We start from the raw sequence: 12900 nt of genomic DNA, 5'->3' as shown, positions 1-12900 counted from the left end.
ACTTAAGTAAAATCTTAGCATTCGAATTGATTTTGACATTTCTGCAGGAGGAAAAGTATCCTCTGAATTATGGAAAAGAGAAAAGCCTCCAGCCACCACTGATCCTATGGGAAGAAGACAACTTCTCTCCATTTACACATAAACCCCCAGTGGGCTTCTCTCTGAAAATATACAACAACTCAGACTCTAATCCCTAAGCTGAACAACTAGATTATTTCACAAATCATTTTTATTATCCAATGAGAAATGTTTTTTTAATGCATCTTATAAAAAAAAAATCAGAGACTCAAGAGGATTAAAGACTGCCATCTAACCTACATGACTATGTGAAGAGTAAAAGATCGGCAGGTACATGTGAAGAGTAACCAAGGGGCCAGGGCTGAGTGTTTTAAGGTATCAAAGATGGACGGACCTTTTCGATTTGAGCTTCTGCCTGAATCTCTCTCAATGCTGCCAATTGTACTTGCAGAACTTTTATTTCTTCTTTCTTTTGTTTTTCTGCTTCTTCTGTTGCTGCTTTTTTTTGAGCCTGTTACAAAAAAAACAAAACAAAACTCATTAAAGTGTTTTCAGTGTCATCTCAGGAAACAGGATGCAATTACTACATATAAAAATGCCTTCTTTTTACGACATTCACTTAGACTAATGATGCATTCAGATGAAAAGTAAATTCTGCAGTTTAACTTGAAAAGGAAAACATTTCAAAAACATATAATATAACCAACATCCCACATGTGGCCTCTGACCCAGCTCCTACATTTTTTCCAGCTGTAGATTCATGTTCATCCTATCTGTTTTTGTAATTAGGAGACTACATGGGAATCTTCAAGACTGACCCTGACATCTGCCGCCGGAGCTCTGCCATCTATTTTTGCAAATCCTTCAAAAAGTGTCTTGTAGAGAACGTTCTTGCGAGTGTTGCCATCGTCGGCAGGCAAGTACTCCAGAATTAGCGTCCGATGCTTCTTGTACATGTCCAAAATAATCTTAATAGCAATTTCTCGTATTTCGTAGATTCTGTGCTCTAGAGCGCTCACTGAAAACTAAAAACAGAGGACATCTTTACAACGAAGGGACACTGCAGGTTCTCCTTACCTGGACGGTTCCAAGAGTCTTAGAGCTGGGCCCCCTAGACCTCCAGTCTCATCCTCTTCTGATCTACCTGAGCAAAACTGCTAGTGAAACACGGCTCTGTACGTCAGCCCCCTTTTCAAAGCCCTCAAGCGGCTGTCCACAGACTGCACGATAGAGTCCAGCCTCTTTGGTCTGGCATTCAAGAGCCTTTACAACGTGACTCCAATTTACTTGTACCTCCAACTTTCTGACTTCTGCTTTATATGAGCCCTTGGCTTCAGTCAAACGGAAGCTAACTCATTATTTTCTGAAAATGTTGCATGTGCTCCCAAATCTTTGCCTCTACTCAAACATCCTCTCTTCTTGGGTCCCTTTTTTGGACTTACTTAAGTCCTACCTGCTAATCAAGACCGAAGATTCAACCATGATTTCCAATCTGAGGCCTTTCCTCCTCCTTCTCCTCACCCTTCCCATCTATCCCAGCCTAGAATAATCATTCCTCTTTCCTCTAACTGCCTGTGGCATTTTCTGGGTAGTCAGAACCCAGCTGGCACAAGCTACCTGGTCCAGTTCTTCATCTTTACATAAAACAGCAATAACTGTTTTGAGGGACTCACGCACTGGGTAAGAGCTGGATCAGCTCACCTCTGGGGTCTAGTCTCTTCTGATTAAACAACCCACTGAACGACAGCGCAGTGCTGCAGAGGGCTCTTACCCGCATAACATTGTCGACAGTAAATCCAGAGCTTTCCGTCCCCAGGTCTTTTAACAACCGTGCCAGGAGGTCCGTCTGACTCATTGCCAGATGAGTTGAAGAATTCTGTTTTAATGGTTGAACTAAATAAGTTGGAATAATTTGGAGGGGCTTAATTTCCTTACACAGAGCCAGTTCCTAAAAGAGAAGGGCACAATTTGTCAACTGTACTAGGAGATCCTAGCTGTGATTTAACATTGATTTAGAAGAACTTTTATGATATAACACCACCCAATAAAGATTAGAGAAATAGAAAATTAAATAGTTGGTGAGGAAATCAGATGATTAAGGTCCAGAAGCTTATTATAATCCAATTAAAAAAGCTCAAACTCTGAGCATAGTAATTGAAATCTCGATCATTTGAGGATTTATTTTATCATTTATGGTAGGGGAAATATGAATATTTAATGGAAAATTTAAGATTTTTTGTTCCTATCATTGTTCTCATAAAATCAGTTTAATAAATGCTAATAAATTTAAGCTGTAGCAGCTTTGTTGCTAGTATTCTTATCATTTAGGCTTTAAATGCCAATGGTAGTGGTGCTGGTATGGCTTTGTATTCAGCTTAGGATGATTACTAATAGGACAAATAAAATTAAAAGTATTATTCATATACAAACATGGACAAAAACCTAAGTATTAACCATGTGTGCTACTCACATTTATATTTGTAATAATCATTTTATAAGGAAAGAAAATTCATTTCAAAAGACATTTATTAAAGGCCTGCTGTATGTAAGGTATTTTCTTAGTCATTGGTCGGCCCTGGCCTCCTGAGACTTGTGAGCTGACGCATAATTAAACTGTAATACCAGTTAGACAGTGATCAGGCCTGTGGTATGAGAGATTCAAAGGTGAGAATATCACTTTTTGCTTGTGATCAGAGAAGTCAGAAGGTAAACCATGGAGGAAAAATCTTCAACAGGCAGAGATTAGGGGATGGTCTATTCCCAGAAAGGAAAGTAGACTGAGCAAAGTCATTGAGGGAAGAGAGGGCAAGGAGACATCAAATGATAGCAAGTAGAATTCAATATGTCTGAAGTATTAGGAAGTGACAAAGAGTATGCTGTGAAGCAAAGCAGGCTGGGGTAGGGAAAACCTTGAGTACCGAGCTAAGTAACAGACACTTCATTTAGTAGGCAATGAGAAGCTAGTGGAGGTCTTTGAGCAGGAACACGCCATGACTGGAGCGGTCTGTCAAGAGAATTGTCTTGGCAGCAGCATTATGGATAGACTATGGATGGAGAGAGGAGAAATTAATGGTAAGGGGACTGGGTAGAATGTTATTATAAGAGACTGAAATAGGGCGGTGGCAGTGAGAGTGGCAAGGCACAGATGGACTCATGAGATATTATGGAACAGAAGGAGCATACCTTGGTAACTGATTGGATATGGGGGTGAAGTAGGGAAAAGAATCAAGGAATGCAGAGGCTTTGAGCCTAGGTAAATGTGCTGTCACCAGACACAGAGGACTTAGGCAGAGATGCATATTTTATAAGTGAAACCTGGGCACTACAGCAGTAGAGAGTGCTAAAAACTGGCTAGTTACAAAAAAATCAACGCTGAACATTGTTCCTCTTTTGTGTTTTTGGCTGCATTAAAACTCGTGTTTTTTTTTTCCTTCTTTTAAAGTGAATGTTACATGCCCTGATTTTAAAGCAACAGCTGTATTTATTTTCTCATTCCCTTTCAAGTATATAGCTACAAGCCTATTCTCTAAGGGGTAAACAGTGCCCTAAGATAACGGGCATCTCTGGAATAAAACTAACCAGCTCCCACAGCTTTCTTAACTTTTAAGTCAAAAAAACCTAGAGTTAAAATCTTTTTTTTTTTCCCTTTACCCAAAGTCTGGATGTGTGCCACAGTAAATAATCCAAAGTCAATGACTCAAGTGATGCCCTCCAGGGAATGTGCTTAAACCTTGTGCACACAGGAGCTGCTGCTCCATTTTCTCACATCCTTTGGAGAAAGCAGTGTGTAATCCTCCAGAATTTGGGTAGAAATCACTCTCAGGCAGTAGAAAAACAAGCAATGTGTTGGCTGACTGATCATGTGTTTTATTTCTAATGCAGTTTTATCTTGAAACTTGCTGTCAGTCTGCTGATGGGACTGGGCCAAATGGATAACTTGAAGAAAATGAAGATCATTTTTGTGCTGTTGAAAGTGGACTGTGTCAGAATCACGACTACTTTTGGGTTTGCGCCTTTGCCCCCGTTTTTCTAATCCCCCACTCAGTGTCTGATAGGCTGACGATGGGAGGCCCCATGAGAGCCGCACATCCCATTCCCAGCTGACGTTGAAATGATCACAGTTCAGCTTCTCTGGGTTACAGCATGCAGCTGCTCACAGTGGGAACCCCCAAAAGCAAACACTGAGACAGTTCTGTGGGTCACCTGCTCTGAGTCACAGGAGGAGGTTTTTACCTGAATGAAATTTGATGCTATGACGCGGAGGCGAGCAGACGAGTCCCCAGTTCTGGTCAGCAGATTGGGAAGAGTCTTCTCCACAGAGAGGGTGGTTTCTGGCTTACCAAGCTTATGCTTAGGAATGTATTGTGTGATGATCATTTTTAATAATTTCAGCGATGCTTGAAAGACCTTTGTAAAACAACAACCAGAGATATGTACATAAACTGCCTTAGGAAGCCCTGCGCCCAGCTATCCAGGACTTTGCTTCCATTCCGCAAGTGGAGCTAAGCACAGTCTTGTGCGCTAGGGACGCAGGGAGCAAAATGAAACGGCCTCGACTCTCCAGGAGCTTTCATCCATTGGGAGAAGGTGGGGGGAACAAGTCCACAGAAAAGTCAACATCAGTATTCATAAAAAAAAATATTAAATAATAGGAGGCATGGGAAAGGGAGCCCTAACAAGAACAAGGGGAACCAGGAAAGGCCTTCAGGGAGGGGGTGGTGCTGAAGGGGAGCCTTGAGCTACAAGAGGGGGTTTGGGGAGAAAGAACATTTCAGGTACGGGGTAACTTGTGCAAAGGAGAAGAGATGGGAAATGGAAAGTGGGGTTTGACATCTATGGCAAATATGGATTAAAGCTACAGACCGTCCTGTAGGCTGAAGGCGACAGCCAAGAACAGCAACGCTAGGGGACTCAAACCATCTTCATCCTTAAATCCCTATACCGTTTTTCTTGTTCTGCTATAAGAACATTCCTTCTGTGCTTAAATGCTGTTTCCTAAGGGAAGGCAAACCCTTGTGGGCAGGGAGGGGGTCACTTATCACATCCATCTGGACTCAAAAGAGTTTCAGTACTAACTCAAAAGGTCAAACTCATCTTTCACATTACTCGGGTTTCACGAAAATAAAAATGCACATATTGTGCCATATGTGAAACAAATTTCTGTAAACTATTAAATGAAATCTGCACTTAGGCGGTGTGGAGAAAACCAAAACTGTGCTGATGTTGTTGTCCAACTCAAGATCAGAAAGGACTTCAGAAAAAGGCAGCTTCCCACTCTTTTTACTTAGAATTAAGCAGTGTTATTATCCACCCATTTTTCTTAATACACTGAGTAAGTTGGTTCCAGAGAAGCCTAATCCTCACTTAGGTAATTACTCTGGAGTTGAGAAAAACACTACCCATTTAGATACTGTTCAGTCTGGTCTGGGGTCTGTTATGCAATTACATTGAGAATGTGGAGGCCTATTTGCTGGCATTAGAGAGTACAGTTACTCACTGAAGGCACGAGGTCCTTGATGGCTCTTCTTATCAGAAAGACAGCCGCTCTGAGAAGGTTCTTTAGATCTTCCTTTGGTGTCCCAACAGGCATTGTCATTAGTTTGTTATACAAGGAGAGCAATGCATCTTCTCGGTATGACCAGGTCTTTGAATAAGCTCCAGCAACCTAAGGCAAAGAAAAAATTTCATTTTTTACATAAAATGAAAAATTAGAATTCTGGTTATATCTACAGCACGATACTATTTGAGGTTTCTTTTTGTTTATTCAAAGAACATTTAGAGGAAGAGGTTTTAAAATGAATGAAGCACTAAAAACCTGGGAATACCAATCACAAAATTACTACAGGATAAATATGTATATTGAAGAAAAGTAATGTGAAACAGGAAAAAATAAATGAAATGAAAAGTTTTGCCAGTAAAAAAATATCAGCCTGTGAAAACCTGATCAAGAGAAGACATCGACCTGCAAAAATCCAAGAAGATCCTTTCTCAAGGGGTAAAGCCTGACCTTTTTCTTACTCTGGGTGATATGACTACAGTTAACATATTTTTACCACTCACTCTACTGATATTAAAAACAAAAAGGCGTTCATTTTGAACAGAATTCAGTCCAGTTGCTTTTTAGTCACGTCCGACTCTTCATGATATCATTTGGGCCTTCTTGGCAGAGATTCTACAATGATTTGCCAGTTCCTTCTTCAGCTTATTTTTCAGATGAGGAAACTGAGGTGAACAGGGTTAAGTGAATTACCCAGGGTCACACAGCTAGATAACATCTTGAGGCCAGATGTGAAGTAAGGAAGATGAGAATCCTTGACTCTAGGCCCAGCGCTCTACGCACTGCACCACCTTAAATTTTAGTTTTACTATCTGATAACTTCATGTATTTTATAATTAAAACATTTCCATTCACTAAGGGATTTTAGAAGTCAGATCATCATTCAGATGACTAACAGCAAGCTTTATGAGCATTTTTTTTTTTTTACCAGAGTTTCTCCCAGCACTTCAATGGCAGAACTGGCTTCTCTCAATGCCTTTTCAGTCAAGGGCTCTGGCTCTCCCGCCAAGCTGCCTTTCGGAACCAGACTGACATCTTCTTCAACCTTCTCTGGTTCCACATATGTTTCTCCTTGTTGCTTAAGAACAGCTGGAAGAGGTCTTTCATCATAAGGCAACAGATCAACCTGAAAGCGAAGAAAAATAAAAATGATTTTAAACGTCTCACATCCTCTGATCTGCTCTGTGGTTTTCCCTATATTCCCTCACTCTGTTTCAATGCTCTCTAAATAAAGGTCATATCTGAAAGATATCAGTTTAAGCCATACCTGATAGAGGGTTTAGCAACATTACTACATTAGAACAATTCAATATGTATAAGACTCTTAACTCAGAAAAAAGTAGATTATGGCTCTATGTACTTTAATACTTACTACATGTAACTAAGGTGGCATAAATTCTTCCTGAATTATTTACCATTAAAAGTATAAGTTCAACAAGAGATTAAATCACTAAAGCAGTGACAAAGTAAAAAAAAGTCAGTTGATATTGACAAAGTCTCCATTATTTTATTGTAATGTCAAGCTAAGTCTATGCTTGGGTTGTTGTTGAGTCATTTCTCAGTCATGCCCCACTTTTCGTGACCCCTTTTGAGGTTTCCTTGGCAGAGATACTGGAGTGGTTTGCCATTTCCTTCTCCGGCTCGTTTTACAGATGAGGGAACTGAGGCAAGCAGGCTGAAGCGACTTGCCCCAAGTCACACAGCCAGTAAGTGTCTGAGGCCAGATTTGAACTAAGGAAGAGGAGTCTTCCTCATTCCAAGCTCACTACTCTACCTACTGCGCCACCTAGATGCCTGTATGCTTGGGGATAAACAATAATTCTGAGCACAGTCATTCACTCGGTAGTCTAAAGTACCGATTTAAAGAAACCAGAGGCTAGACAGAAGGCTTTCAATTCTGTTAAATAAAGAATTTATTAGGAGGCTACTACACGTACCTTTGGTCATGTCATTTCTTTTAATACTCCAATGATTTAATACAGAAATGCTTAGCTAGCTCATGTTTTCAAATTAATCCCTATTTGTAAAACAAACCAAACATTTGTTTGCATCAAATGCATATGCAACCTATGATGTGTATTTAATGGAAAATATTATTTACATAGTAAATATAAATATATTAGATTACATTTACTATATAAATAATAAATATAAATATAGTAAGTATAACTATAGTAAAGAGATGGTGATGGGATCACAAGCTGTGTGTGAAAGGACTGGAAGTCACATAGTCCAATCCCATTATTTTGCAGGTGAGAAAATGGAGGCCTAAAGAAATAAAGCGACTTGGTCAGGCCACCAGGCATTCGGTAGCAGAGCCAGGATTTGAACCCAGACTCTCTGTCCACAAGCCAGAGGTGATACAGATCAGTATTAAAGACCAAAGGGAAGTTCACAGTGAAGCCCAAAGAGGTGGTCATTGGAGGTGATCCTTCTTTGGACTTGACCAGGAGAAAAGCTTCTGCTTCAGAGCACATGCTGGCCCAGGGCCTAGCACATAGTAGGTGCTTAATAATGCTTGTTAACTGATTCACAGGATGGACTAAAGGAGATGAACTCAAGAGCTGAGAGCTGGGGGCTGAGGAGATGAGAAAGAGGATCTCTGTGGTACTGGTGATCAAGTGTGAATGAAATGTCTCCTGATGATTCCTTTGGGTCCAGGCAAGGCAATCCTGGCTTTGAGCTACTTACATTGATCTTTGAAAGAGAATCTGAGGCTGACAGCCGGCCCACAGTGGCTTGCTGTTTAGGGGGAACATTCAAAGAATTGTGAAGCTGAGTTTTGGCTGGGGGGAATGCTTCCACATAGGGTTTTTCTCCTGTTCGCTCCTCTCGGCGCAGTGGTGACTGTGCAGATTTCTGCAGGCAGGGGCTGCCAGTACGCACCAGAGGTGTGAGGGGAAAATCAAAAGGCTTTCGAATCTGGAAAGAGAAACAAGAACATTTAGCTTAAAACTGTCTTTTTCCTTCACTACATAACAATTGTCTTCGCAGCTCCAAGACCAAATCTTCAAGCACACAACACGGGTTAAGAGCCAGTGTTTCTGCACTGAGGATGATCTGGGTAGGCACATCATATGCCATTCCAGCTGTATCCTCATCGTGCTGGCCATACACATGGCAGCATGTAAGCAGAGAGAACATAAAATGATTCACTTGATTAAGTCACAAAGCCTCGCATAAGCACAGGACTGGAGGCTATTTAATTGAGTCTTCTCTTTTATATTTTAGTTATCTGTGCACCTGTCTCTCTCTCCCCTACCACAGTGTAGATGTCTCAAGGTCAGGTACAATGTCTTGTGCATCTCTGTATCTTCACAGAGCCTTAGGCATTAACAGGTATTTTTTTAAAAATGCATGTCAAGTGAATGAATGAATGTTTTGTTAAATATTTGTGTTAAAATATGTTTATAGACCATCTGTAACTTCTGCCCATCAGCCTTAAAGCCGCCTGTCCTAGAAATGGTATAAATTCTGATCTGTCACTGGTACCGTGACTTACCATCTCAGAATCTAGGAGATTGTGGAGCTCCAGCTGCTGGTACACTTTACTGCGATACTGCTCCATTTGCTGTTTCTTCTCTTTGGCCAGGTCATAGTCTTCTTTCTCCACAGCACAGCGCTTTTCCACATCATACCTGCCAAGACGCTCCCCAACCTGAAAGGCAGAAATTTCACTTTCAATTTCAAGTTTCAATTCACTGAAGTGACACAGGAGTTGCAACTCTGTCTCCAAATATTGGCTGTGTTGAGAAGGCAAAAACTTCATTTTGTCTTATTGACTTTTTTTGGGGGGGGGGGAGGGTGCAGCAACTGGGATTAAGTGACTTGCCCAGGGTCACACAACTAGTAAGTGTCAAGTGTCTGAGGCCATATTTGAAGTCAGGTCCTCCTGACTCCTGGGCTGGTGCTCTAACCACTGTGCAACCTAGATGCCCCTGTTTTATTGACCATTAAAAAGTCCTCTAAGCTGCCTAAATTTCATCTTTAATTGGCATTATGCTTTAATTTTTAAGTTATACTTTCTTATAATGGCCAGAAACAAAATAATGAAGCATCTCAGCTTCATTATACTGGACTGATATACAGTCCAACTCTTAGGTACTGGATGTTCCATTTTTGTTAAGAGGTTTTTATTTGCCTGTGCTAAGTGACGTGGCTTTTTTTTCACATTCTCACATCAATGCATGAGGGTCAAGCCTAGCTGGAGGCATGCTAACCAGGTTTGATTATGTGAACTCAAGAAGGACCCTGACACTTAATAGCTATATAAGCCTTAGAAAAAGTCACTTAACTTCTGTGTGTCTCCATTTCCTCATCTGTAGAAGGGGATAATAACAGCACCTCTCTCCCAGGGCTGTTGTGAGGACCAAATGGGATCACACTTGTCAAGCGCTCAGTGTAGAGCGCCTAGCACACAGCACTCTGAAAGGTCTAGCTACTGCTATCATTACAGTTATTTCTCTCCCATTCAATCTACCTTCTGCAGATCAGCAATAGCCTGTTTCAGTTTCTTGGCGTGATCATAGCGCTCCTTTTGGACAGCTTCTCGTTTCTTCTCATCCAACCTGCGGATTATCTGGGCTACTTCTGGATCCTGGTACATATCAAAGGCTAAATCATCCAGGGGAGAAATATAGTCGGGTTTCCTGAAGGAAAAACAGCAAATATTTCTAAAAATAATTTTAATAATTCAATAAGCATTATTTATTGAATGTTCTATAAAAGTACTTTGTGTGCTGGAAAGTGCCAGATATGTATGACTTATTATCACAGCTTTAGGGAACACAAAAGCAGCATAAAACATGATCTCCACTTTCAAGGAGTCTATTATAATCTTGGGAAGCCAAGGATAACCTAAATGAAGCAATTAGAGCATAATATATATGAACAGTTGCTAAATCGAGTGGTACAGGCTATAAAGTACTGTAGGGAGTCAGAGGCACAGCAGTCAATATAGTCTGTATCTTTTAGCAACCCAATCAAGCCATATTCCTGAGAAATATCGCTGTATATTTCCTTCTCCATCCTAGAGCGGCGTAAATGGTTGGATTCTATAGTCAAACTCTTACAACAAAACCAACCCAGCTGCTGCTAAATTTCTGCCACAAGTCAAATTCCATGGTGTAGTGGAAAGAACATGGGGTCTGGAGTCAGAGGACTTGCTTACAATCCTGATTTTGCCCATTATCACCTTTATGAACTTAAGCAAGTTGACCTGATAATAACCATAGAGGCCTACTGTCACCCCAGGGCATGTAGCCAAGACATACAGAGAACCTCTCAAGGCTTATCAAATTGGAGGACAACTATCCATTTTTTGTGATTCTTATGGGCACAAATGACAAGGCAGAAAGGATCTAACAAGTATTGTCCATTATTATCAGGACTTGAGTAAGAAACTGAAGAAAACAGGGAACAGGTTGTGGTTTCTTCAAAGCTGCCCATTAGTATCAAGAGACACAAAAAGAAAAAAATGATTTGGAAAGAGAACAGTTGGCTCAGAATGTGGTATCTGACAATGGGATATGGACTTCTAGACCACAGCTTACAATAAAGCAATGACAGACTCCAGGCCAAAGAAGGAATATAGCTGACAAAGGCTGGGGATAATGCATTTTCCTGGAGTGTTACAAATTTAATGAAAAGAACTTTAAACTAAAAAGGATGGGAGGTGGAGACAACTGTCTTTGTATATCTTCCAAGCTAGATACCATAGACAGTAGTTATATGAGGGATTAATAGTTAAGGCAGTCAGGAATTCAAGGGAAACAAAACCCAAGGAAGGATCTAGTAGTAAACTCATGGTCTCAAATGTTTATATACAAATGGCTCATTTAGGAATTAAGCAAAAGGAATTAGCAAGGAGAAAAAATTGACCATACACATATCTGAGAGTTGTCTAGATAAAAATCATGATGCTGTAGATGAGGATACATTAATCCAAAGTAATAGGGTGTATAAAAGGGGGTGGGGTGAAGTAGCATTATATAGTAGGGTTAGATTTTGAAGAAATCCAAGAGCTCAAGGGTGGAAGGATGGTGGAAAACATCTGAATTAAGGTCAACAATGGTGGGAGAAACTGAAGATATTTTATCAATGGAATATACTATAGACCATGTCTAAATAGGAAGAGGTAATAAATGAGAAATCTGGGAAATAGATCACACGTGTGGCACAGGAGCAAGATCCAATTGTGAAGAAACACTCAATTATCCAGACATCTGCTGGAGTGCTCTTTTTCTGCCAAAGCAGAGCAACTAACTTACTGACTTGCTTTAATGCTAACCTCATCCTTCAAAAGCAGGAGGAAGCAACAAAAGGACATTTTCTTCTGGATTTGATACTACTAGAGAGAAACTAGTTGCTTGGTTGTAAATGATAGGAACCTTGGGGGAAAGTGACCACTCCGTCCTAGCGTGTGTGACAGAGGAGAGAAAAGTTGTTGGGGGAAAGGAGATTTCAAAAGGCCCAGAAAAAGGATAGAGAAGATCTCATGTATTGTATTCTTGCAGGGGAAAGGAAGGATGGGAAACTGACAAAAAGGAAATTCTGAAAGAAAAAAGGAATTTGTCTCAAGAGGCTCATACGGATGATGCAGAGAGATCAGACTAACCAACGTAGAATTAAAAAAAGAAATGTGCAAAAGATGGAAGCAAAGTCAGGTAATAGGATAAATAGAAAAGTGTGCCAAAGTCCTGTAAATTTAATGTCAGGAAAGGTAAAGCTCAGAATGAGCTGATACCACCAGGAAGCTAAAGGCAACAAGAAGGTTTTTTGTTGTTTTGTTTTAAAATCTATACTGGGAGGGAAGGGAGGACAAAGAAGAGATAGAACCAAAGCCTGGAGTGGACAGGTCAGTGATCACCAACCACATGGAGAAGGCAGAACTGCTCACTGCTTATTCACTTTGGTTTTCATTGTGTACTGCAAAGGAGAGAACCAAAGCGGCTGATAGAAAACTGACAAAAAAAGATGACTGAGGAAATAGCAACTGAATGCCTAGTTACTTTTGACAAATTCAGATCATTTTGTCCAAGTGAACTACATCCTTGTGTACTGAAAAGAAATAAAAGAATGCAAGAAAGGAAGGGAGAGAGAAGGAGGGGAGAAAGGAAAAAAGGCAGGAAGGAAGGAGAATGAAAGAAAGAAATGAAGGAAGAAAAAAGGGAAAAAAGGAAGAAAAAAAGAACAAGTATTTATTAAGTGTTTGCTGTATACCAGGTACTATGCTAAGTGCTGGCAGTGTCATGGTAACAGCACTTATGATTACTGAACTTTTGTCTGGAGTATCTGAAAGATCATGGAAAATGGGAGAGGTACCA

The 12900-nt window shown here is 40.4% G+C and overlaps 1 protein-coding gene across 3 annotated transcripts in view; it reads right to left on the bottom strand.

The window, feature by feature from the left end:
* The window catches only part of CEP104 (centrosomal protein 104), a 44560-nt gene that overhangs the window by 13465 nt on the left and 18195 nt on the right, over positions 1-12900 (bottom strand). For all 3 annotated transcript variants that reach the window (XM_036742651.1, XM_036742649.1, XM_036742652.1), the window contains exons 7-15: positions 10056-10224; positions 9078-9233; positions 8267-8497; positions 6504-6701; positions 5516-5683; positions 4252-4425; positions 1790-1966; positions 837-1043; positions 413-529 (exon numbers count right to left, since the gene is read on the bottom strand). In XM_036742651.1, coding sequence (XP_036598546.1) covers positions 413-529; positions 837-1043; positions 1790-1966; positions 4252-4425; positions 5516-5683; positions 6504-6701; positions 8267-8497; positions 9078-9233; positions 10056-10224 — 1597 coding nt within the window. The remainder of the gene's footprint in view (positions 1-412; positions 530-836; positions 1044-1789; positions 1967-4251; positions 4426-5515; positions 5684-6503; positions 6702-8266; positions 8498-9077; positions 9234-10055; positions 10225-12900) is intronic.

The sequence above is a fragment of the Trichosurus vulpecula genome, chromosome 2 (assembly GCF_011100635.1).
Source record: "Trichosurus vulpecula isolate mTriVul1 chromosome 2, mTriVul1.pri, whole genome shotgun sequence".
In the NCBI taxonomy this organism is placed as follows: Eukaryota; Metazoa; Chordata; class Mammalia; order Diprotodontia; family Phalangeridae; genus Trichosurus; species Trichosurus vulpecula.
Note: the sequence above shows the minus strand (reverse complement) of the source record. Positions and strands in the feature narration are given on the sequence as shown.